Raw genomic sequence first — 23,575 nt, 5'->3', positions numbered from 1 at the left:
CTATGGAAAGGGTAGTACTACAGGGATCATGCTCCATCTAAGTGCCACAAAGGAACAGGCCCCTTACATGGGCTTGCCCCACAGCCAAACTGCAGAAGGGAAGCAGCCAACTGGAAGCTTTGAATCCTCCAGTTCATTGGACCCTGAGCAGATCCCAGCTGTGATCTCCCCAGTTCCAGACAGCAGATGGGGTCTTCTACATTTCCCCACTGGGAGCAATACCAGCATCAACAGGTTTGTCCAGGCCCCATAGTAACCCTCACCAGAATCCTCGCCCATCAGGCCAGGATCCCACCCACCTCCCAAGGGGCCCAGTTCTGAAAACATCTCTAGGAAACAGCCATGGCCAGGCAGAGTGGCGGGAACATGGTGTCACACCTGCTGCTGAGTCGCACAGACACTGAAGCAGAAGGGTGCGTTACAGAAGTCACGGACAGTGGCACATCACCAAGTCATGAGGCCATTCATGCAACTGGTTTGTGGAATACACTACCCCGTCCCTTTTCAATTCTAAGTCTTAAGGGGCCATGCAGGTTAACAGCAATTCCTTGGTCCAAAATTCTCAGGGAATCACTATCCAGCTCAACTCTCCAACCCAACAGAAGGCATGGCCCTGAACCCAACCTACCCCTGCCCCCAGCCCACAGAATCTGACACCATGCAGAATACTCTATGCACAAGCTCCCTCAGCCCAGCCAGGCCGCCCTACAGCTTGCTCTAACCAGATGCCCAAAGCCTCACGTGCCTGTCCTAACCTGCCAGGAAGCAAAGCGAAGCCCCCCAGAACTAGAGGACCCACCCAGATCAGCTAATGCTGGCATAACTGTGCCAGCTTTACAAAAGGCTGCGACAGGCATATACCTGCCTCACCTCTATACACCCCACCTGGCCTCTCTCATGAGTGCATTACATCCCAGCAGACAAAAATGCTCCACCCCCTCCCACCCCCGTCTGGCTGGCACAGTGTGGAGTGGGGGAGGAGCCGTCACACACAATCATGCACGACAAAGCCAATGTGCACCCGTGTTTATCCTGCGCCCACGCCCCTCTGCTCCCTGCGTCTGCTGAGCATCGGCTGCAGCGTGGCTGACGCAAGTGCATGGCTGATGTTTATGAAAACAGTCCTTCCCCATTAATGGGGTGGGAGGGGGCAGTGAGACTGGCATGCTTGTGGAAAAGAGTAAGGAAACTGCACACAGCGAGGGGCAACAAAGCAGGGGAGAATGGACCCACCAGCTCCAAGGTCTCTCCCAGCCCCAGGAAGGGAGTCAGTGCTATCAACCCACCAGCAGCAGATACATTCCTTGAAGGCAGAGATGGGGGGCTAAGATGGACACTGCCCACCTATGGTTCCAGCCTGGGAGGGAGCAGGGGGAAGCTACAGAGCTCTGTCAGCACATACCTGCTGCAAACAGATACTACGTCTGGCTGCAGAACAAAGGGGGAAGATGTGCATCAGGGGGAGAAACCCCATAGCCTGTTTACTAAAGAGCTTTAAAGTCTTCTGAGGAGAGTGAGGACCCTCAGGGAGTGGGAAGGGGATGAGGGGGTCAGAACAAGACTGCAGCTTGAGAGAAGGATAAAAAGTCCCAGCAGAAGTTGCCCCTGTGCATCTAACCAAGCCCATCCCAAAAACACCAGCAGACCAAGTGGCACTCTGGCCATGAAGAGCCCCCACTGGACATGGGCTGGGGGCAGAAGGTTGAGTCATCCTCACCCCGCATGCACCAAGAGCTATATCCCATCACTTAGAGAGGAACTGCCCCAGCCAACCTGAGGGGCAGGCATGTTGGAGGCCACACAGCGCAGCACATGCACCAAGTGCATGGCATGTCAGCTGTCAGCACTACGTGTTGTCAGGCACCATGCCAAAAGGGCACCAGTCCTCTATCTGGTCAGGCCACGGACACTCCACCAATTACAACCCTGCTGGGGAAACCAAGACGCCACCTCCAAGGGCTGAGGCCATTAAGGGGTCCATTCTGGGGCTGCCAACATGACCATGGTGGGTGCTAGCATACAGCAATACCCACAGGGCTGTCCCTTTTGGGGCCAGCTGCGACCCAAGGTCCCAGGCCAAGGCCAAACCTGAGTACATCTGCTGGGGATCTGGCCCTCAGCTTCAAAGGGGTTCAGATCAGGCCCCAAGTCAGGCCCCCATGTTGGGGAGCACAGCCCTGTTGCAGAGAGACCACTGGCTACAGATCAACCAAGGAAGCGATGCTTACTGCAAGCTAGGGGGAAATGGCAGGAGTGGGAACAAGAGGGACCCCACAGGAACCAGCTTCCTTCTACAGGGAAGGAGACTGCCAGTCAGACCCTGCCTTGGGCAGACAAGTGAGTTTGCTATCACACCCAAATGACCCCTTCCCAGTCCCTCAGCCAGAGCCCTCGAGCCAACTGGGGTTGGTATCATTCATCCCCAAACTAAAAGGAGGCAAATGTTTTCAAACCACGAGAAACATGGCATTATACCACCTGTGTGCCCCATTTGTCCAGGCCTGGGCCCCATCCTGCCAGGTTTTAAGAAATTCCAGGGACTCAGCAAACAATACAGGATTATGCATCCCCCCCCCCCCCCAATCAGATCATCAAAAGAAGAGCTCAGAACCCAGGATCTGGGCCTCATTTGAAAAATGGAGGGGTGGGGGGCACAGCAGTAGCTGAACCCTCTGGGAAATATGCCCCCAACTGAGGGTGCTGAGCCTCTGCAACCTGGGCCCTGAACAAGCTGGAAAAAAACGTCAGGGCTCGTTTCTGTAATGCCATGGGCCCCATTCAGCTGGGTGGGGGTTGCAGAGTACCCTCCCTGGATAGACCAGTCCCTGCAGAATGGGGCCCCAGCAATGCCAGAGGCATTTGCTGCTCAGCCCCTGAGGGCTGCCTTTGAAGTAGAGGGCCCCCGGAGCTACATGGTTTACTCCCAGAGCCACAGCTATGGCCACGCCACACTCACCTGCCACAGGTAGCGCGTGGATCTGCGCCCGGGACAAGAGCTCCAGTGACTGATCACGTCCGGATACCCCATCTGAAGAGAAACATGATTCGGTCTCGTAAATGGTCTGCAGCATCTCAGGCAGTCCCAGTGCTCTGGGCACAAGTAGCATGCCAGGGGGGGCACACACAGCAGCCACCGACTGCCCACTGGACCGGGCCAAACAATCCACGTCCCCTCCCCACCTTCTCCTCACTGTCCAAAGGTAGAAGAGAGGGCTCAGTATAAGGGAGGGTCAGCAGGGCCAGGCTGTGACCAAAACTCATCCGATGGTGCTCTCCCCCCACTCGCCAATGGCAAATGGGGCAGGGAACAGGTGTGCCTGGGCTCTGAGAGAAAGTTAGAGCATCCAAAGTCAGGCAAGATTCAACACGGCAGCCCACCCCACAGAATATCAGTTCATGTGCAGGAAATGCAAGGAGGATCTTCTTGCAGAGAGGAAAGGAAACAGTCCTTGCTTATCCCGCCAGCGGAGCGCCCAGGCTGAGTGGGACCAGCCTGCTGATCCGGAAGGCAGACGAGATGCTAGTGGAGAGGGAGAAGACGGTTTAAGCTCATCTCGGCACTGTGTGATTCACCCTAGGAGATGGCTTTGATCCCCGGAGGACTAGCACAGAGCTGGCGTTGCAACAGCAGCGGCGGCGGCAGCAGCACCCCCCCTCCTCCTCCTCTCCACCTCGCTGCCACAGGAGAGGGACAACAGAGACACAGGCTGCCTTTCGCTTCACCGAGACAGGAGACGAGGGACGATGGGGCCAAGTTCCTCTCCACCCCGGCTGGCTGAGAAAACCCTCTGCTCACACACAATGCACCACTGACAGTTCCCTTTATCGGTTTTTTTTCCCATCCTTTCCACACACTGAGACAGCAACTGCCTGGGGTGACCTGAAATAGAACAAGTGGGGAGGAGCCAGCTATAAATAGCTCAAGCATGCTCAGGGAATTAGGATTGTTCATGCAAAGGGAGCCTGCCTGTCACAGCCTGCCTTTACCAAAGGGGTCAGTGTAATCGCTTCATTGGGGGAAAGGCTGCAAGCATTGCCAAACAGAGGCAAGCGAGGGCCACATGAAGGAGAAAGGCAAGCAGTAGGAAAACAGACTTAATGCTCCTTCTCTGAACCTCATCCCAATCTGACAGGCTCAGCCCAATCTGTCTGGAACGTGCCAGCACCTGCTCTGGCGATGGCTTCAAAGCAGCCTGCCCAGTGCAAGGAAGATCCCGAAGCCCCATGTCCACACTCAGCCCCAAGAAAACATGCAAGATTCCAGGAAAAAGTGTTCCCACTCAGGCCCCATGCAGAGCACAGCTCCCATCCCAGGAAAGGAGAGATGCTGGAGGCTGCAACAAGAGTTCTCAGGACATTGCTACCAGGGTGAATTCAGACAGAGGGCACCTGGTGGCATTGTGATGGGTAGCAGTGTGCACCCAGGGGGCAGACAAACATCCAAGATAAACAGCAGCCAGATCAAACTAACCCAGCAGCAGCAGTGGGTTGTTGAGTTTTCTCAGCCCGTTGGGCAGCCCCCAGATAGTGTGGGATTTTGCTAGGGCAGCACAGGGGAGCAGGCTGGAGTAAAGGGGAGCGGGGGGCAGCTGGGTTGCAAAGGTCCCAAAAGATGCCAGGCAGCTGGAAACCAGGAGGGGGCTGGGGGAGAAGCCAGGTTTGATCTTTTCTTCCTCTAGCTGACCACTCCAAGCCCAGCTCCAGCACCTGGAAGGAAAGACCATGAACTGTACCCCAGCCCCCATGTGAAGATATCAGAGGTTCCCATTTGCATCATAAACAGAGTGCTGTCTGCCCCTTCTCTGGCAGCCTGGGCAGAGGCCAACAACAGAAAAGGTCCCAAAGACTAAGCCTCAAAAGAACAGAGCCCCTGCCAGGTGGGGTAGCCAGAAGCATGAGGGAAGGCCAGGCTAGGCTAAGATTATCTTAGCTTGGACACTCAGAGTAAGGCCAGTCTCTTTATCCTGTGATTGTACAGCACTTTGTGCTGTGGCACCTCAGCCCCACAACAGTAGTTTCCAGTCACCACACAAAACAAACCATTACAGTGACAGGGCATATCTGATGCAGCCCTAGCAGAGGAACCTAGGCACACACCAGCCCTCACCCTGCCTGGGACATAGATGCTCTCCGCGAGCTGCTTGGCCTCTGCTCCCCCTTCCCTCATGCTGTGCTGCCTTTTGCAATGGCACGCACAGTCCGGAGCCAAGGTGCCTATGGAAGCACAGGCCGGGATCACGTTTCAGGGCCCCATAGCCGGCGTGCCCCGGTGGTTGGTCACCCTCCGCGTTTGCCGTCACCCGCCTGCCTGGCTCAGCCACTGCTGCTGTTTTTAAGTTTCCGACCGAGTGGGAAAGGGGGAGGCGTTTATTTACCAGCGTGTTAATCCAAACCTGGGACTTTTAATAGCAGGGTTATTTCTGGACTGCTCCCCCCCCCCCCCAAATCAGCCCCCTCCCATGTACAGGGCACTTTTGGAGTTGACGTCAGAGCTGCTATTTCTGTAGCTTTGAACGGGTGCAAGGCCATAAGATCCTTCTGCCCCCTCTGCACACTCAACCTCTCGCCTCACGTCAAGGTCCAGCGTTGCAGCAGTGGCAGCCAGGGTGCTCAGGACCAACCAGCATGCCAGCTTCAGCAGCAGGGGGATGTCCTGCTTGCTCTGTGGCTGGGTTTTCCTGAGCAGAGGTTGGGAGACACCTGCAGCTTCCTCAGCACTCCCAGACCAAGCAATCAGCACCCAGGTCCACTGCTGCAAGAGGCAACTCCCAGGAAAAAGCTAAAACATGAGTCTCAGTACCAGCAGAGCTAGGGTGTCACCCTGAGTAGGGGCTGTAATACAGAGCAGACTACCTTACCAGCATCTGGCCCAAGCTGAATTCTTCATGGGAAGGGTCTACACCACGGGAAACCTCTGAGGGAGAAGGCAGTCCCTACAGACACCACTGCTAGGCTGCAAACCCTAGTCTTCAGCCGGGTCCCTGCTTCATCACCCCCCAACCCCATACCCTCTGACCTCTGGGCTGGACTGAAATTCCTCAAGGGCAGGAAGATAGTGAGAGTGCTGCCCCAGTGAATCACAGTCCCCCACTAGGCAATAAGCTGTCTCCTACCAAGGACCACAGGTCTGTCACCTGGCAGCTGCCTGGCATCACCCAATGGGGGTGATGCAGGGAGGCCCTGACAGAAGAACAGGGGCCAAGGCATTCACCCTCCATGAGGAGGGGGAGCCACCTGCAGCAGGGGCCTCTTGGCACAAAAGCAGCTCAGTACTGCAAGGCAGATGCCCCCAGAGAGAGTGCCAGCTCCGGGTTAGTGTGAAGGGTGCTGCAGAGGACTCAGGAATTGGTATTTTGGAGACCATGCATGCTACAAGTCACACAAGGGTGTATCACAGATACCATGCAAGGCCCTTCTGCCTCGGCTTACTGCACCCACCAAAGGCCTCCAGAAGTTAGACACATTGCAGCAGGTTCATGCCCGCAGGTGACACATGAGAAGGAGTGTGGATAGGCTGTAGGCAAGCCAGAGAAGTTGGAATCCACCACAGAACTAGAAGTTCCAGCTCACAGGAGCACAGCAAAGTCCATGCTCAGATGCCCCAAGCTTGGAGGTGGTGTCCAGACCCTCAAAGGCTTAGAACAGCCAGAGGTCCCTGGTGCCAGAGCCCTGACAACAGCCTGGAGGTCATGTTACAGGAACAGCCCTTTGCTAAGGACTGAGCTGAGACCCCCCTCCAAAGCACTGCAAGTGAAAATAGGTCACTGGAACTGGTGACTAAAGAGAGCATTAAAATGCCACATATCCCAGGATTTGTCTTCCCACACATGCCCCATGTCTGTTGCCTGCCTTACCTAGCTTTTCCCTGCCAGCCCTTCCCTGAAGAAGTCAGTCCCATGGAGGTGAGGAGCAGCCACCAAAAGGGTCCCTTCCAACAGTTTTGCTTGCCCACCTCAGGACCTTCAAAACACACTTTGCCCCAAGGTGGGCAAGCAAAACCATGTTGGAAGGGACCCTTTCGGTGGCTGGGAGGAGTGGGGGGGAAGGTGTTCATTGACAAGGTGATGTCATAACCAGTCCCCAGGTAGGGTCCCACAGTACAGACAATACATACAGCCAAGCGAGCCCAGCCCAAGTGGCAGCAAAGGGCAAAATTATTTGACAAGGGTGTGGGAGGAGGGCTACACATTCTCATACTGCAGGCTACAAGCTGGGGTGGGGGGGAACGACACGATACAATAAAACAGCCTCTGGGACCTAAATGCCCCCTGCTAGGTTCCTTCTTCTGACACAGCCAGCACTGCCTCCAGCTGAAGACAGGCAATGGCTACGTGGGGCTGAGCCCACTCCTACAAGAACAGAATTGTGATCCAAGCCAGGGCCAGTCTGAGGGGGGAGGCACCCTGCTGGTTGGTGCAAGACCCCCAATTTCCCAGGGATGTTATAAAGGCTCTGATAGTATGACGACTGGGAAGCTTGCACAACAATGCTCTCATAGGCAGGGAGATGGGGGTGGGGGGGAAGGCGGCTTTCCAGACAAGTGGGATTAGGCTGTGTGCTACAAGAGCAGCATTCTAAAAATACTACGCTGTATTTAAAGGAGGCGGGAGAGAACCCAAACAGCAGCCCTGTCAGGCAAAGAAGGCCATGGCGCATATCTGCACACAGAAAGGGCCAGCCCCTGCTTGACCCTTCCCCACCCCAAAAAGGCTGTCATTTTGAGTAGAGAGTGACTCATGCACTTCAGGGGCCTGCACAGCCTGGCAGATAAGTACTGGGCTGGGGGTATAGCTGCAGCCCATTCCCCTACCCTTATATAAAAAAAGCAACACCCTCCCCCCCGCCCCACACACACAGCTGTAAGATTTCAAACCTGATTCAACTTCTCCCAAATTTCTGCAGTGGGGGAACAGGACTGGAAGAGAAGCTGGTGGTTTCTCCCCCATCTCAGGAAGTGAAGCAGGGTCCAACAGTTGGAGCGGGAATAACTGGTTTTGGGGCTCCAAGCTGGTCTGTCCAGCCACCTGGGGGAGGGTGTGAACCCATTCAAGCTGGTGCCAAGGCCTATTCAACCAGCAAAGGACACTGTGCTGAGCAGGGGGCTGGGAGACTTGACCCCCTTCCCCCATGTCTTCCCAGCTCTTCATTGCCAAGTGACCTTGGGCAAGTCACTTCACTCCTCTGCCTTACTGTCTCAGCTTTGGGGAAACTACTTCCACCTCCCCTATTGGGAAGTACTTCCTGGGGTTGCAGCCCCTGCATGCCATGGCAGCTTTTGCCAGAGGCTGGAACACCAGTCACCCCGCCAAAGCAGGTTTCCGAGGCGCCAAACCCACATCCCCGTCTCCCACACCACAGCCCATGCACAATCCTCAGGGAGCGGGGACACCGAGACAGCCAGTGCTGCTAGCGTGGGCCGAAGACCAATATCAGTACACAAGGCCAGCCCCAGCTCTGCCCTGAAGTGTGGTTCCTGCCAGGCTGTGTTAGTGCTGGTCCAGATGTCCCTGGAGTTCCCACTGGACAAATTATAGGGTGGGTTTGAAGACAATCCAGTAGTTTTGAATATAGGACTCCATACAACTAGAAAAAGCCCTTGGCCAACAAAACAACATGTGCTGGAGAAGGCTGGCTCAGGAGCTGGGATCTGTCCAATGTACACTGCACTGGGACAGAGACCATGTGTGCCCTGAACTGGAGGCACCACCCTGTCACCATACAGGGCTGGAAGAGGAGAGTGGGGTCAACGCAACGAGCTCTCTGCTCCCCTCATGCCCCGACAGGATGCAAGACAAGGATCAAAACCCTCTCCAGGCCCTAACAGGTGTCACCATACAACCCATCCCTGAACTTCCCAGCATGCATACAGCCCAGCAGGCACAGACTGGAACCTGCTACCTTCTGACAGTTCCCATGTTCCAGTCACCCAAACAGCTTAGAAGGAGCAAAGCAAGAAAGCACCAACATCAAGTCCTGCCCCCTGCCCCTCCTCCCAAAAGGCACCACCTACCACACACACAGTACACAGAATAGGGCAGCACTTACAGTTGAAGCACATGTCCTGAAGAGGCTAGATACTAAACAGGCCTGGAGTCAAGGCTCTCTTCCTGCCTGCACCTCCTGGAGTGAAGAGGGACCCCAGCACATGTCTGTGCCCAGCATGCCAGGCTGTAGCCCATCTTAGAGCTCTGGCTGCACAGCACCCTTCTCTAAAGTTTGTTCACCAGAGCACCCCAAGGGATGACGAGGTCGAACGGTCACAAACTCCTGCAAGACCGTTTCAGGCTGGACATAAGGAAGAATTTCTTTACTGTCCGAGCCCCCAAGGTCTGGAACAGCCTGCCAGCGGAGGTGGTTCAAGCACCTACATTGAACACCTTCAAGAGCAAATTGGATTCTTACCTTGCCGGGATTCTATGACCCCAGCTGACTTCCTGCCCTTTGGGCAGGGGGCTGGACTCTGTGATCTCCCAAGGTCCCTTCCAGCCCTAATGTCTATGAAATCTATGAAAGTGCTTGTTGTGTACAACCCCACAAAGCCATGGGGGTTCCTAGTCTGTCTTCCTGTGGCACAGGCCGGGCGAGGAGTACTACTGTGCAACTGCTCCCTTATTCCTTTGTGTTCTAGGGGGCAACCACCCCTCAGCTCCCCTGAGGAGCAGTGGGTGGGGTCAGAGGTTTTTTTTGGCTGACAGCCCCTTCCACTTCTCACATTTTAAAGCTCAGACTAGTCCCTTTCCCCATTGATTCATTTTTCCTACAATGGCACCCCCAATCTCCAGCCTTGGGGACCAACTGGGTGAGCTCCACTCATCCCCACGGGGTCAAATAGGGGCATTCCACCAGTCTGGAGTTCCCATGAAGGCATCTTGGATGGATGGAGACCCATCAAGGGATACAATGGCTGGCTGGACCCAAGCTGAGCCAATATCTGGCTGATCACATGGACATTTGTGGCTCAAAACTGACCCCCTGGTTTCTCTCATCATTACTGGACTCCAGCCCTGCAGCACAGACCTAATTCAATATTGTTATCCACATGCCCACCCTGCTCCTTCTTTTGGATCCAATTACAAAGCCTTTCACCTCCCCTCTCAAAATTTTGCATGGTCTGTCTTCCCCCACCCCTCCTCTTAGATGATAGATGGAGGCCTCAGTTCAGAACAACAGCTCCACTCATTCCCAGAATGCAAAAGACTGAGGGTTTCCATGCATCAGTTGGTCACAGAGAAGATCCAATGTGCAGGGGCTCCCAGGAAAAGGACTGACCCAACTCGAGCCAGCCAAGCTGTGCCAGCATGCAGAATCCCAGGCCCTGACACTGTCTGAGAGACACATCTGTCACCATGCCCAGCTACCACAGCTGTAAACACATGAACTTTTTTCTACAAGCCCCAGCTCCAGGACTTCAGAAAACCTGCAGCTTTCATTTAAACACCAAAAAGGGGTTTCTTACCCTTGCACTGGTAGAGAACAGACAGAAAAAGGCTGTTTTGGTGACACTGATGCCAGTGCCCAAGTTGGCTTGCTTAAAAATAGCATGAGTGTGTCTACAGTGTGGTCTTGTCTTAGTGAAGTCAAGAAACAGTCACAGGTCAGTGTGAGGAGAACAAACTACCAGGCCGGTTCCAGGAGCTGGGGTCACGCAAGTCAGTGACATGTCCAGCATCACCAATGGCCACCTTTGACTTCCCAGCCCAAAGGACCCAGTACCCTTCACAGCTGGGTCATCCAGGAACAGCCACCAGCACCAGGGCAACACTGGACTCAACCTTAGGCCTCTGAAATGAGGATTTTTGGGGGCCTGCTCCATATACATGTTGAGCCTTGGGATAGCCCAAACACCAAGCCTGATCCTCTACCCCCTACAGGGCAGCATGATCCCCTAGGCCTTGCTCCCATCCTATGCCAGCAAAGTTCCACCAAGATAAAACCCCAGCACATGCAGAAACAGCATCTAAAACAACCAGTGCACACTTCACCTGTACTCGCCTGTTCATGCAAAGGTCAGCACTGATGTGTGGACTAAAACTGAGGCACCTCTTGCTGTGTTCAAGAATTCCTGTCAGCTTGTGGCATCAGCTGCCCTGATCCCAGCTCCTCCCACCTTCATAGCTCACCCTTATTCCTGCTCCACTCCATTCCGAATCCTTTGGTGGCCCCCAAACAGCATTAAAGCCGCAGGTAGACAAAAGGTTGACATACAAATGTAACTGACATTAAGCCAGGGTAATGGACAGACAGCACAAACCCATGCCCTGGGGTAACTTTGCCCAGTAGCGTAGAGCATTACCCCTGAACAAATCTAGGATGAAATTCCACTGAGCTTATACTAAGTAGATTTCATTTGTCTACACTCATCCCAGGGTGGCTGTTTATTGAAAGCAAATAGGTTCTGACCTATTACCTTCCACCTCCTAGCATGACCCAGAGATGACCACGGACCATGGGAACTGCCTCAGGATAACTTCACATCCATTTGCTCCAGATCCTGGTAATATTTACATACTGTGTCTCATGTATAAACAACAGTGCCAGATGCATGGCAGCAAAGAAGCAGGTCCTCAACCATGGCTCTGGCTGGTGTACTCCAGGTGGGGAAGCAGAAGCACGGAGCTTGGCACAGTTGCCTATGTTAGGGCCTCAGCCCTGGTTTCTCTCTCATCTCCCTATCATTCCATTGCCTCAAGGTATAAACCCAAGACCTTCTGGGCTCTGCCACATGAGACCTTGGTACCTTGCCACATGAGGCACTGGGATCCAGCTCAGGAAACCAGTCCCTCCCAAGCCTCACCTTTGCTACAAAAGACCTAACTGAGGGCCAATTCAAAAAAAGGGGAGGAAGGAGGACCCAGGAAACTATAGGCCAGTCAGTCTTACCTCAATCCTGGGTAAGCTTTTTGAGAGAATTATCCTGGTGCATGTCCATGAGGGGCCAGCAGGGGAGGTTGCTTAGGGGCAACCAACACAGGTTCATTAGAGGCAGGTCCTGTCAGACCAACCTGGTGGCCTTCTACGACCAGGTCACCAAATCCTTAGATGCAGGGGTAGCGGTGGATGTAGTCTTTCTGGACTTTAGGAAGGCCTTCAACACTGTCTCTCACCCTGTTCTCATAAAAAACAACTGCGGGACTGTGGCATCGACACCTACGCAGTCAAACGGGTCACCAACTGGCTGGAGGGTCGCACCCAGAGAGTGGTGGTGGTGGGTCATTTTCGACCTGGAGGGATGTGGGCAGTGGGGTACCCCAGGGCTCAGTCCTCGGGCCCGCACTGTTCAACATCTTCATCAGTGACTTGGACAAGAGGGTAAAAAGCACCCTGTTCAAATTTGCTGATGACACTAAGATGTGGCAGAAGTGGGCACGCTAGAAGGGAGGAATAGGCTGCAAATCGGACCTAGACAGGTTACGGGGGTGGGCGGATGAGAACAGGATGGGTTTCAACACTGACAAGTGCAAGATGCTGCACCTGGGGAGGAAGAACCAGCACCATACCTACAGGATGGGGAACTCCCTTCTCACCAGTGCAGAGGCAGAAAAGAATCTTGGAGTCATCACTGATGCCAAAATGGACATGGGCCGACAGTGTGGGGATGCAGTCAGGAAGGCCAGCTGCACCTTGTCATGCATCCACAGATGCATCTCGAGCAGGTCCAAGGAGGTGATCCTCCCCCTCTGTGACACTGGTCAGGCTGCAGCTGGAGTACTGTGTCCAGTTCTGGGCACCATGCTTCAGGAGGGACATGGACAACATGGAGAGGGTCCAGAGGAGGGCCACTCACATGATCCAGGGGCAGTAGGGCAGGCCCTATGAGAAGAGGCTAAGGGACCTGAACAAGAGAAGGCTGAGAGGGGATGTAGTGGCCTGTTACAAACTAGTCAGAGGGGACCAGCAGGCATTGGGGGAGTCCCTTCTCCCCCGCCCCCCAAAGCGCTACCAGGAATAACAGTCACAAGCTGGCAGAGGGTAGATTCAGGCTAGATATCAGGAGGCGCTACTTCACTGTCAGGGTGGCTAGGATCTGAAACCAGCTTCCAGGTGAAGTGGTGCTGGCTCCTACCCTGGGAGTGTTTAAGAGGAGGCTGGATGAACACCTCGCCGGGGTCGTTTGACCCCAGTACTCTTTCCTGTCATTGCAGGGGATTGGACTTGATGATCTGCTCAGGTTCCTTCCGACCCTACAAGCTATGAAACCATGAAACTATTCCAAGGAAGACACAGTGGTCAGCAAGGGATCAAACCTCAGTAGGCTGAGTTCAAGGTGATGGAGAAAAACCCAAGACTAGACACAGCCTACTCTCGCATGTAGAGGCTGCAGATTGCTTTGCCTGCACTGGGCTCTCCCTCTAGCTCAGCTAACTAGAGTCTAGATGGCTTCACTTTTGCCAACAAGGAAGAAGCCCAACACACCAATGGCCAGATCCTCTGAGGTGCCAAGTACATACAGCCCCTCGTGGGAGATGCAAGCACTCAGCATTTAGGGTAAGAAATGAGAGCCGGGGTACATCAAGCTAGGTTCCTGCTCACTGAAGCACTCACAATGTGGGCCCTTATGCAGATGAGTCCAAGGGCTTGCAATTGTGGCTGACCCAGAGTTCAGACCCCTGCTCTGACAAGAGTTTTCCAGAGTGGCCATGGGCAAGTCACTTACTTGTTCTGTGCCTCAGTCTCCCCCTCTGAAACAGGGGAGGGATGAGCTATTTTAAGACTTCAAGAGCACAAGAGAAGAAACAACGTAAAAGCCAGATGGTGCCATTCCCTGGGAACTGGCATAACAACCTGGCCCTGCCCTGCCCTGCCCAAGGCAGACATGCCCCCACAAGGGATTTATAAACAGGCACCAACAACTGTCAGCTGGGCCCACCCTCCCTGCACCCCACATCCCACAACTGAGGATCAGAACCAGAACCTAACTCATCCTCTTGGGGCTTGGGAACAAACACCTTTCCCAGCAGTGCAAAGCCACTGGCCCAATACATCGGACATGGCCCACAGGGCTGGCACGACTCAGAACAGCACGGTGCCTCCCCCTGCTGGGGAAAAAGCAATGCTTTGGATGGGGATCTTAATTCCAGGCCACAGACCGAGTCCCACTCTCTAGTTCCAAGGCAAGGGTGACACTGGCACCCAGGCCTCCACTCTAAGCCAGGAGGGCCACCAGGGGACAAGAGAATGCCTCCCAGAGAGAGGTGGCAGGGATGCTGGCAAACCTAGCAGTCCTCCTGCAGATACAGAGATAACAATACTTACATGTTTCCCAGACATCCTTATAGTAGGCTCCTGGCAAGCCAAGTCCACCTTGGACAGGTCACTCACAGGAAGGATACCCCAGGACCCAAGGAAGAGAGGAAGGAATCAGGATACCTGCTAAGACCCAGGAGGGAGGCATCAAGCTCTATTATCAGCTCTGACACCACTTTGTTGCAGGACCTCAGATCACTTCTGCCTTACTGTGCAAGATGGAAGGCAAAAAGCTAGAGCAAGCTACGGGTGCAGAGTTTTGTGAGGCTGAAGCCACGTGCCTGCAAGACGAGCATCCTCATAGAACCAGTTGTCCAAGATAGCTCATGTTCTCCAGTTAATGGAAACATAGCCCTTGCACCTCCCTAGACCTCCACAGCCACTCCCCTTCCCCACAGCCAACTTCTACCTCCTCATGCGGTAAGGCCCAAGCATCAGCTCCATCCTGCAGATGGGGAAATTGAGACAGAGTTGGGCAAAGCAGCCTGCCAAGCCACAGCAAGCCAGGGCAAAGCTGGGACTAGAATCCTAGAGAGCCCTGGCTTCTAGTCTCATGCTAAGTCCACACCTTCCTCTGCAAAAGAGATGCAGTTTAGAGGTAGGATTTCCTTCCATCCTTAACCTGCTGATTGATGAACACCCTGCTTTTTCCCTGCCTCCCAGTTCTATGGGTTCCACAGGAAAAGCCACTGCAGCCAGGGCTCAGACAGAGGCTCAGCAAAAGTGAGGGCCTGAACCACAATCCCACAAAAGGCAACAGGAGTCTCTAGTGGCTCTGAAAGAGTTTGGACCTGATGCTGAACCTTACAGGTCACCCAGCTACTCTCTCGCACCCAACATTCCTTGCTTTGCTACAGGCCAAAGGCCAGATCAGCCACTCTTGGTGCTGCAGTCAGTCCAGGCCCCAGGAGTGGGGAGAAGGTGATGCCCTTGGATTCAAAGTACGACAGGGCCTAAGTTTTGGCTGAGACTTGTAAGCACAACCATAACACTGATGACTGAGGCCAATTTCTCGCTCATGGGAGCAACAGCAGAAGGAAAACACTAAGCTAAGCCCCAATCACATGAACTGCTGACTCAAGCAGATTTCAGTATAAAAACAGCCAAAGATTAAATGGCATTAAACACACACACACACACAAAAAAAACACCTCACATCCAAACCACTCCAGTAATTTACTTTCCAAATACATGAGCCAGGGGAACACTAAGGGAACACAGACAAAGCCATAAACAAGCCTTCCATGCTGCCTGCAAATAATACCAGTTCTCTTCCCTGCCTTAGTTTCCCCAATTTGCCAGTTGACAATAACTCTGATCAGCACACTCCACAGGCGCCCCACAACTCTGGAATGGAAGCCCCAAGGCAGGCATCTTACGACGGATAAATCTACCATGCATCTGGGATGTGCATTTTGGTGGAGATATACAGGCTTGCAAAGCCTGAAGCCCAAAGTTACATGGCTCACAGTGGCTGGGAACAAGCTCACCTTATGTATTGTGAAGGATTTTTTCTAGTGCTGGTTACAAACAGGAACTTTTCAACCTTGATACAGGGGTAGAACAGAGGTTGCTGTGGGATACAGAATCCCAACTGTTGGCAATTCTACCCTGGTACAAGCTCAGCCAAGCTTCTGTGTTAACAGAGAGCTTGGCAATTAATGATCATGGGCTGACAAGCGATTGCAGGCAGCATGCGTCTCTTCCCCAGGGCATGCGTGACAGCTGGATCGAGCCTGGGAGCCAAACGCTCAGCAAGGGGTGCCCAAGCACGTGGTCTAGTTTGCAATGCGTTCTGGGCCCCACAGGGCTCTCAAAAAGGAGCTACCTACTCAGTAGTCGCATCTACATGTTTATTAATGCACAGTAGTTACTGCACATTTAGTTTAGTACTTGCTTAATGAAGTACTAAGTGTACAGTAACTACACTTACTGCCCAGTAGCACCAGCACGTGATTTTTCAGTGACCCTTACTGCGCAGTAGCCTAAGGCTACTGTGCAGTGGCATATTAGCAGTTTTTGCCTTGCATGCTAATGTACAGCATATTAGGCTACTGCACATACATTAAAGCTACTGTGCATTAAGCATCTCATGTAGACACACACAACATTTCCAAGCTCCGGGCCTGAACACTGAACCAGGAGGCTCTTCTTAGAGCTGCTCAGAACCCAGCAGTATGAACAGGTACCTGCATTCAAAGACCTCAAAGCCCTTTAGGATGGAGGCCAAGGCCATATTTGCAAAGGCCACATTTGCATGGCTACTGGACCACACAAGGGCATGGTGGAGGCAAGCAAGCCACACCCACCCTGGGATGGCCACATGAGGCCAATAGAGCCACTCTGGGGCACTGCTGGGCACATGTCATTAAGCTCACTGTCTTGCACATGCTTCTGAACATACACCCAGCACATTAGGCTGCCTATGTTACCTTAGCTGTAGAGCCCAGGATGTGCAGTGTCCCTGGCCAGTGCAGACTGGCTCTCAGGGGCACCATGCCTATTCCCCAGGCAGGACAGGGTCTCAAGGTGTCACAGCAGCAGGGTCCAAACTGCGCTCTCCTCACACCCCACACTCAGCACCTGACCGTGGCCCTGCATGGTTCAAACAATACATTTATAAGTGTGAATAAACTCGAGACAGCCACATCCCAAGGTTCTGACTGATGACCTGGAGCCTTGCCATCCACAGCCAGAACTGCATGTCAGCCATTTTACACCTGTGCAAAGCCAGGGCACCAGCAGGATACAGGCATTTTCCTACAGTTCCAGGGGTGACTCAAGCTGAAGTCAACTCCATCTATAGCAGGTACCAAGTTATGCCAGGTGGGGAGTCAGAGGAAGCTAGATATAAAGTGGCAGCCACAACCCAGCTTTGCATGCCATCGGGCACAGAAACTCATACACCTTAGTCATGCCAGCCTAACAGGCCGCTACCCGGGGGGGGAGGGGCTTGAAATCAGATGCAAGATGCAACACAGCCAGTCCTGCAGCACCTGGCATCCAGTTGCCACAGAGAACAAGGGAGAGGTGCAGTATCTAAACGCAGTGGGTAAAAGAAAAAAGAGATTAGGACACTTGGACAGAAGATGCAGGACACCCTCCCCCCACCTCCCAAAATTTCAGACATAAATCAAACCCAGCAACCAACAGGCCTAATCCTCTGCTGACTATTACCATGAATTAAATTGTGGGGGAGGAAGGCTCTGACCAGCCCCAGCAAACAGCCATCTTGACCACAGGAGCCATGAGACATGGCTTCTGGTTCCCAGAATGCAAGAGAATTCAGAGGGTCTCAGCTGACTCAGGCCAGTAGGAGCCCCAGGAGATGCCTCCTAAGACTTCGGTGGTACACGTGGGGGAGTGCAGCTGCAGTGTGGACACAAGGCCAAAGGGTGGCTTGAGAGCTCTGATGGCTGTTCTCCCTCACAATGAGGTAAAACAATGGAGATAACATGAGGGGACAGCAGTAAGGATGCCCCCGGGGAGAGGAGGTGGAAGGGGTGGATTTTGCCTCGTCAGTGCCATAACTGCTTTGAACACAAAGGATCAGGTCTCCTGGGAGTCCAGACCCAAAATGCATGGCAAGATAGCAGAGAAAGAAGGATATATATCAAACCCTCTTTGCTTTCACTGGTCTTAAAATCCTAGTTACATGACATGTTATAGCCAGACAGGACCAGGACCAAAACCAGGAAACACTAGGCCCATGTCCAGAAACAAGAGTCCAATGAGCTTCCAGAAATCCAAGTCTCAGAGCTGGGATGGAAGGGCCCCAGGGCTCTAGAGGCAAGCTCAGGAAGGAGAAGCCAGTGCCAGCTCAGACTTTGGAAGAGAGGGCAGGATGACTGCAGAGCACTTCCTTAACACAGGTGAATTCCCAGTCTTCCGCAATGCTGATCTGTCAGTACAGCCTTGGTACCAGAGTGACCTGAAGAGGCAGATGCATGTATGAGCAGCTCTCCCACTGGACATGAGCTAGGGGAGAGTGGCATCATGCAGGTTTCTCGTCCCACAGTGCATGATGGATATGTGGGCCATGGAAACCTGGGAGTCCCAGGGTTAAATTCCCTCATCATGGTGCAGACGTTTCTGGGGGCAAACTTCAACTTGCCCATCTGGCTGAGGTCCTGCAGCCAGAACAGAGCAGGACCTGAACATCTACAAGGGACAAAAGATTCCTTCACAGCCATTGGCCCAAATTTGTCATCCCAAACCTTGTGCATTTACTTACACCATTGTAAACTGAGTTTGTCTTTTTCTGTTTGCTTTTTAAACTCTCAATGAACTCAAGCACCTGACAAACACTAAGGAGAAACATTCTCCTTATGAAGGAGCATTTTAATCAAACACTAGGGAAAAAGCTCCCATTTCAGTCCTCCTGTCATCCTGCAGAAAGAGATGACTCCTCAATATTCCCAATGCAAAAAAAAACCTTTTCAAAGAGAGGAATGGGGTGTGGGGAAGAGAGCTGTAATGTGCTAATACATCAAAAGGGATGAAAGCAAGAAAGCAGCACAAACATTTTCTCCCATTTTCAGACCCTTGCACAGACTTTTCAGAACTTTTTCCCTCCTGAAGAAAAATGCCCCACGTTTGGCCAATGTTCCAGGCCTCATAGCAAGGGCATTGTTTTGCAGAATTTGAGCATTTACTAGAAAAAGAAAAAGGGCCAGCCCTCTGACTTGCAAAGAAAACCCTCCCAATGTGACCCAGGCTGAGAGTGCCTCTCAGAGTTTGAAGGGACGGGAATTACCTTTCCTGGAAAATTGAACACACTGCCAAAGTGCTGGCTCTGAAAACTTAAGAAAAGCAACTAAATGACCAGAGTTCCACTGCTGGATAAAGGCCCTGTCCCCAAGAAGTTCTGGATCTGAGGTGGCAAAGGAGAGGTGCTCCAAATAGACCCAAGTAATTAGAACGGAAAAGGGAAGTGAACAGTCTATATTCATACAGGGCTGTGATTGAACCCAGGCTAATCTCGTGCCTCAGTACAGGCTCACCTCCCCCCAGCCAACTCTAGATCATAGGAGGTACAGCTCAGAGGACAGCCCTCTCCCCCTGAAGCCCACAGCAGCAATTGTGGGTTGTCATGTAAAAGACTAGCAAATAAGCATCCCTTTTCAGTTGTCCTGGGACCAAAGCATTACCCCAAGACTGGTGCAAGCTTCCCTCAGCCCCAGGCTGCTACTTTTCAGCACAACTAGGACCACTCACATGTCAGCTCAGTTGGCAATCACACTGCTACTCGTAGTAGAAACAATGCCCAGGGCCACAAGCCAAGCCCTTCAAGGCATCCGCCTGCCATGTACAAAGACTCCACATGCAAGATTTAAAATATGAGATGCTTTTCCACGAATCAATAACCACTGCCCATAAAAGGCAGAGCCATTCACATCACTGGCCACTGAAAAAAGAGCATCTGATGCCAGCCATGCTGCCGTCTTGTCCGACATAAGCCTTTTACAGAGCAGAAGGAATGTGCTTCAACCAACTAACAAATACCACCCAGCACCCCACTGTGTCTTACCAAGGGATCTGCTCTACAGGAACACCAGGCAGAAGGAAAAACGGTTATTATGTTTAATAATTAAAATCATGGCAGCCCCTAGGATCTGCACCAAGCTAGAAGTTGTACCGACACACAGGCCACAGCCTTCCACCAGCACAGCTGGGGCAGTAAGGATGTATGATCCTGGCCCAGTATGGCCAACTTAGCAGAAGTCTGCTATAGATGCAGTTATTCCTGCAACCATGAAGTTGTTGGCATGGCCCAATTCAGCTGTGGATGGATGGCCTTGCTGCATCTACATCAGAAATGCTCTGCTGAGGCACTCCTGCAGCAGACAGAGCTAAGCCACAGCAGGGGATGATCCCAAAGCCGAAAGGGTTTATGAGCTAGAGACAGGACAAAAGTGGGATGAAAAGCAGATTCCTGGCTGCATTTTCCTCCAGTATCACATGCCCTTGCTCCCAACACTGGGATTTCCAGGCATAACTACAAAGCAAAGACCATAATCCCCATCAGTGACAGGGAACCCGAGGCCCAGAGAGGGAAGGGATGTACCCAAGGGCACAAAGGGACCCTGTGGCAGGACCAGAAATCAAACTCATTTCAAGTCCCAAGCTAGTGCAAAGCCAGCTCCTCACCTGACCCCAGCTGAGAAGCAATGCAGTTCTACCAGTCACCTGTGAACTTCCCTACTCTAGGGTTTTACCAATCACTTGAGATGATCCCAGTTCCAAGGACCCCCATTGATATCATGGGTCTGACCTATCTGGGCTAAGAATATGGCAGACAAAAGGCAGAGAGGGCACATCCTCTGGGGATGACATGGCAATAGCACAAATAGCAACCCAGTTTGCTAGGTGCAACAGGAACAGAAAAGCCCTGGTCCCCTTACTGGAGAGAAACCCATGCTCCACTCCTCAATGAGTCTTCACCTCATCAGACTATGCCATCCCCTTTCTACTCTCGAAACAACCCACAACCGCTTTGCCCATGGCATGGAGTGGGCCCTAGGTCCTGCTCCAGCAAGCAGCAGCAGGGCTGCTCTAGTTGTTGCCTCTGTATCCCAGATTCCTTTGTTCCAGTCACAATGGGTGTTGCCAGAGCAGATGGCTCAAAGGATTCTGGGATACATCTGACCCCCTGGTACTGGCTACTGCTATATGAGTAAGTCCCTACTGCAAGTGGGGGTCAGATGCCCTTACCTTGAGGCTGCCAGTGAGCAACTTTGACATCCTGGGGCTCTGCCAGCTCTGGTAGGAACATGGCACCCCAAACAGGCTGCATATCTGCTTTGCATTTAAAACCAACCTCAGGGCAATGGCAAAGAGCTGCCCCTTCACAACAGTCCTTCCCCCACCTCAGGAACAACCCTGTCCCAAGTTACAGGGCACCAAGTCACAGTAGGAGGCTGGTAAGACACAAGGCCGAGAACCAGGTTAAAACCCCAGCCCTACTACAAATCTACTAGGCAACCTTGAGTAAGTCCCTTGTGTCCGCTGCCTCATGTCCGTCTCAAGGCAGGTAGCTTCCCTGTGCCCACACCACGACCGACCCGAGGGTGCTCCAGCTACAACCTCTAGGCATTCCCAAGCCCCAAAACACAATCCTACATGCCAGCCAGCACCAAACATCATTGGTGATGTGCAGGAGGTACACGGGCACCCCAAGATTGGCAGTGCACTCCAATAGAAGCACTGCAAAGGCTGCCGGCAGCACCTGCAGACAGTTGCCGCTCCCCCCACCCCTCTCCCCCATCACTGTGACCACCTGTGGGAGCTCCTTGCCGCCACCTGCGGGCAGTTGCCATGCCCCCCACAGCCTCCAGAGGTATGCATCGTTCATGCTAACCACGGTGCACCTCCTCAACTGCCCCAGTGGGCCCAATTCCTTGCTTAGTGCAGTGTTTGAGGGGATAATGCAAGGTAAGGACCACCCCATCCCAAGCATCTCCAGATACCTTGATGAAGCTTCCAGGAAGCCGAAGATCAAAGGCAATTGCAGCAGCTTGACCGGCACCGTGGCGCCTGCTCATGGCACCCACAAATGCACTGCTGCCGAGGAGGCCAGCCAGCTGCCATCCTGCACCTTGCAACTATGGTTTATTGCCTTTAAGAAAGGGTATCAGATCAAGTCAAACAAGCCCCATCAGTTGGATAAGCTGCCTCACTCTGCTACGCTTGGCCCACAGAAAGGGCAGACAACTGAGGCCTTAGAGCTTCTACTTCTGGCACTGTGATGGCCCTTCAGAGTCCCAGACACTGATCAAGAAGACCCTGCCGCACAAGGTGAAGGTGCCACAGACAGAGTGAGTGTGCCTACCCCAAAGAGCTTCCAGTCAGGCAAAGGGCAAGTCAATGAGGGAGCACCAGGAGTCCACCAAACACTGAACTACTTAACACATTTATCCTGACTGTGCCTCTGGGAGGGAAAGCAGCACTTTTAACATAACTGTACAATGAGCTGTACACTGGAGCTAAGTGATTTGCCTAAGGTCACAAAGCAAGTCTGTGGCAGAGCAGGGACTCAAGGCTGCCATGTACAGCCGTTGGATGGTAGAAGATGACAAACATGGACATCATGTTCACTTCACCACCCCCCAGGAAGCAGAGACACATGCCAGATGTACCTGAAGGCCACATCACAACCACAGCACCCTGATCCTACCCGCTGCAGTGCATGGATATGAAAACACACAACTCGAGCTGTTCAACTGGGTTCATCATCAATGCCTGCCCTGGAAGAGACATTATGAGACTGACTACCTCAGGATGTCAGAGGAGCCACCCTGTCCCCATATCACTCCCTTGGGCTCCTTCATAAGTCCCTACCCAGACCTCAATGCATGCCACTTCTAACACAACCCTCAGATCTGCCAGTCCACAGGGAACCATCATACCTCTGATCTGCCTTACTAATTAAGGTCAGTATTTCTACTCGATGCATCCATTATCAGTACACAGACATTCTTGTCCACTGCAGTCTGTTCTTCCTACCTATGCTCTAGAGAAAAGCTCTCCTACCCCTCCAGGGAGCAGATGAAAAGACAGGAAGCCCCTGTCAAGATGGCCAAGCTCCATTAGAAATACAATAGGAAGAGTTGAGCATGAATTGGTGCCTGTTCCATGTTTCCCAGTGAGTTTATTTAGGCACCTACACACAGCAGCCAGACTTCTTAGAACTCCACCCAGCCGCTCCATACACAGTCCCCAAGCTGCAACCACCTCTGGGAAGGAACACAGCAGGTGCTTAACAGCACTCAAACACAGCTGCAGACAGGAAAGAGAGGACATGACACTAAAACATCTGAGATCCCTACCTTGTGCTAGTCCATGCACCACATTGGTCTGAAGCTTCACAGCAGCAGAGATGTAGAGAACTTGCACTGACATATTCCCAAAGCACCATTCCCACATACCTCAACCCCAAGGGGAATCCTCCCAAATGACTGCTGTATAGTCCCTCAGACCCTGCCTAGCAGAGAACAGAAGGGAGGCACATACACTCACTGCAACAGGTAACAGACAAAAAAAAAAAAAAAAAAAAAAAAAAAAAATCAAGGAACACCGAACAGAGAAGGGGTTTTTGAGGTTCTCATAAGATCTCTGTTTGATTCCCAGACATGCCCAGCCCACGGTCTCTTAGGAGCACAATGCCCCAGTGCTATCCTATTCCCATCAGACCCAAGGCAGCCCACATTTCCTCCACCAGCATGAAATTAAGAGAGGGAATGGAGGATGCAGGAAGTGTTGGCTCTGCTGCTCCCCGACTGCCTGATAGAACTGGCTGGGACTGAAAGCAAAGAGACTTCTGAGAGGAGCA

The 23,575-nt window shown here is 52.8% G+C and overlaps 1 protein-coding gene across 3 annotated transcripts in view; it reads right to left on the bottom strand.

The window, feature by feature from the left end:
• HDAC5 (histone deacetylase 5) overlaps positions 1 to 23,575 on the bottom strand; it is a 100,302-nt gene that overhangs the window by 61,664 nt on the left and 15,063 nt on the right. For 2 of the 3 annotated variants that reach the window (XM_090044237.1, XM_090044238.1), the window contains exon 1: positions 2,957 to 3,122. In XM_090044237.1, coding sequence (XP_089900363.1) covers positions 2,957 to 3,107 — 151 coding nt within the window. In that variant the 5' untranslated portion in view covers positions 3,108 to 3,122. Of the gene's footprint in view, positions 1 to 2,956; positions 3,123 to 23,575 lie in introns of those variants that run through there. The other variant, XM_090044239.1, reaches the window with a different exon arrangement.

Source organism: Crocodylus siamensis, chromosome 4 (assembly GCF_052110815.1).
Source record: "Crocodylus siamensis isolate JL-2025a chromosome 4, ASM5211081v1, whole genome shotgun sequence".
NCBI lineage: Eukaryota > Metazoa > Chordata > Crocodylia > Crocodylidae > Crocodylus > Crocodylus siamensis.
Note: the sequence above shows the minus strand (reverse complement) of the source record. Positions and strands in the feature narration are given on the sequence as shown.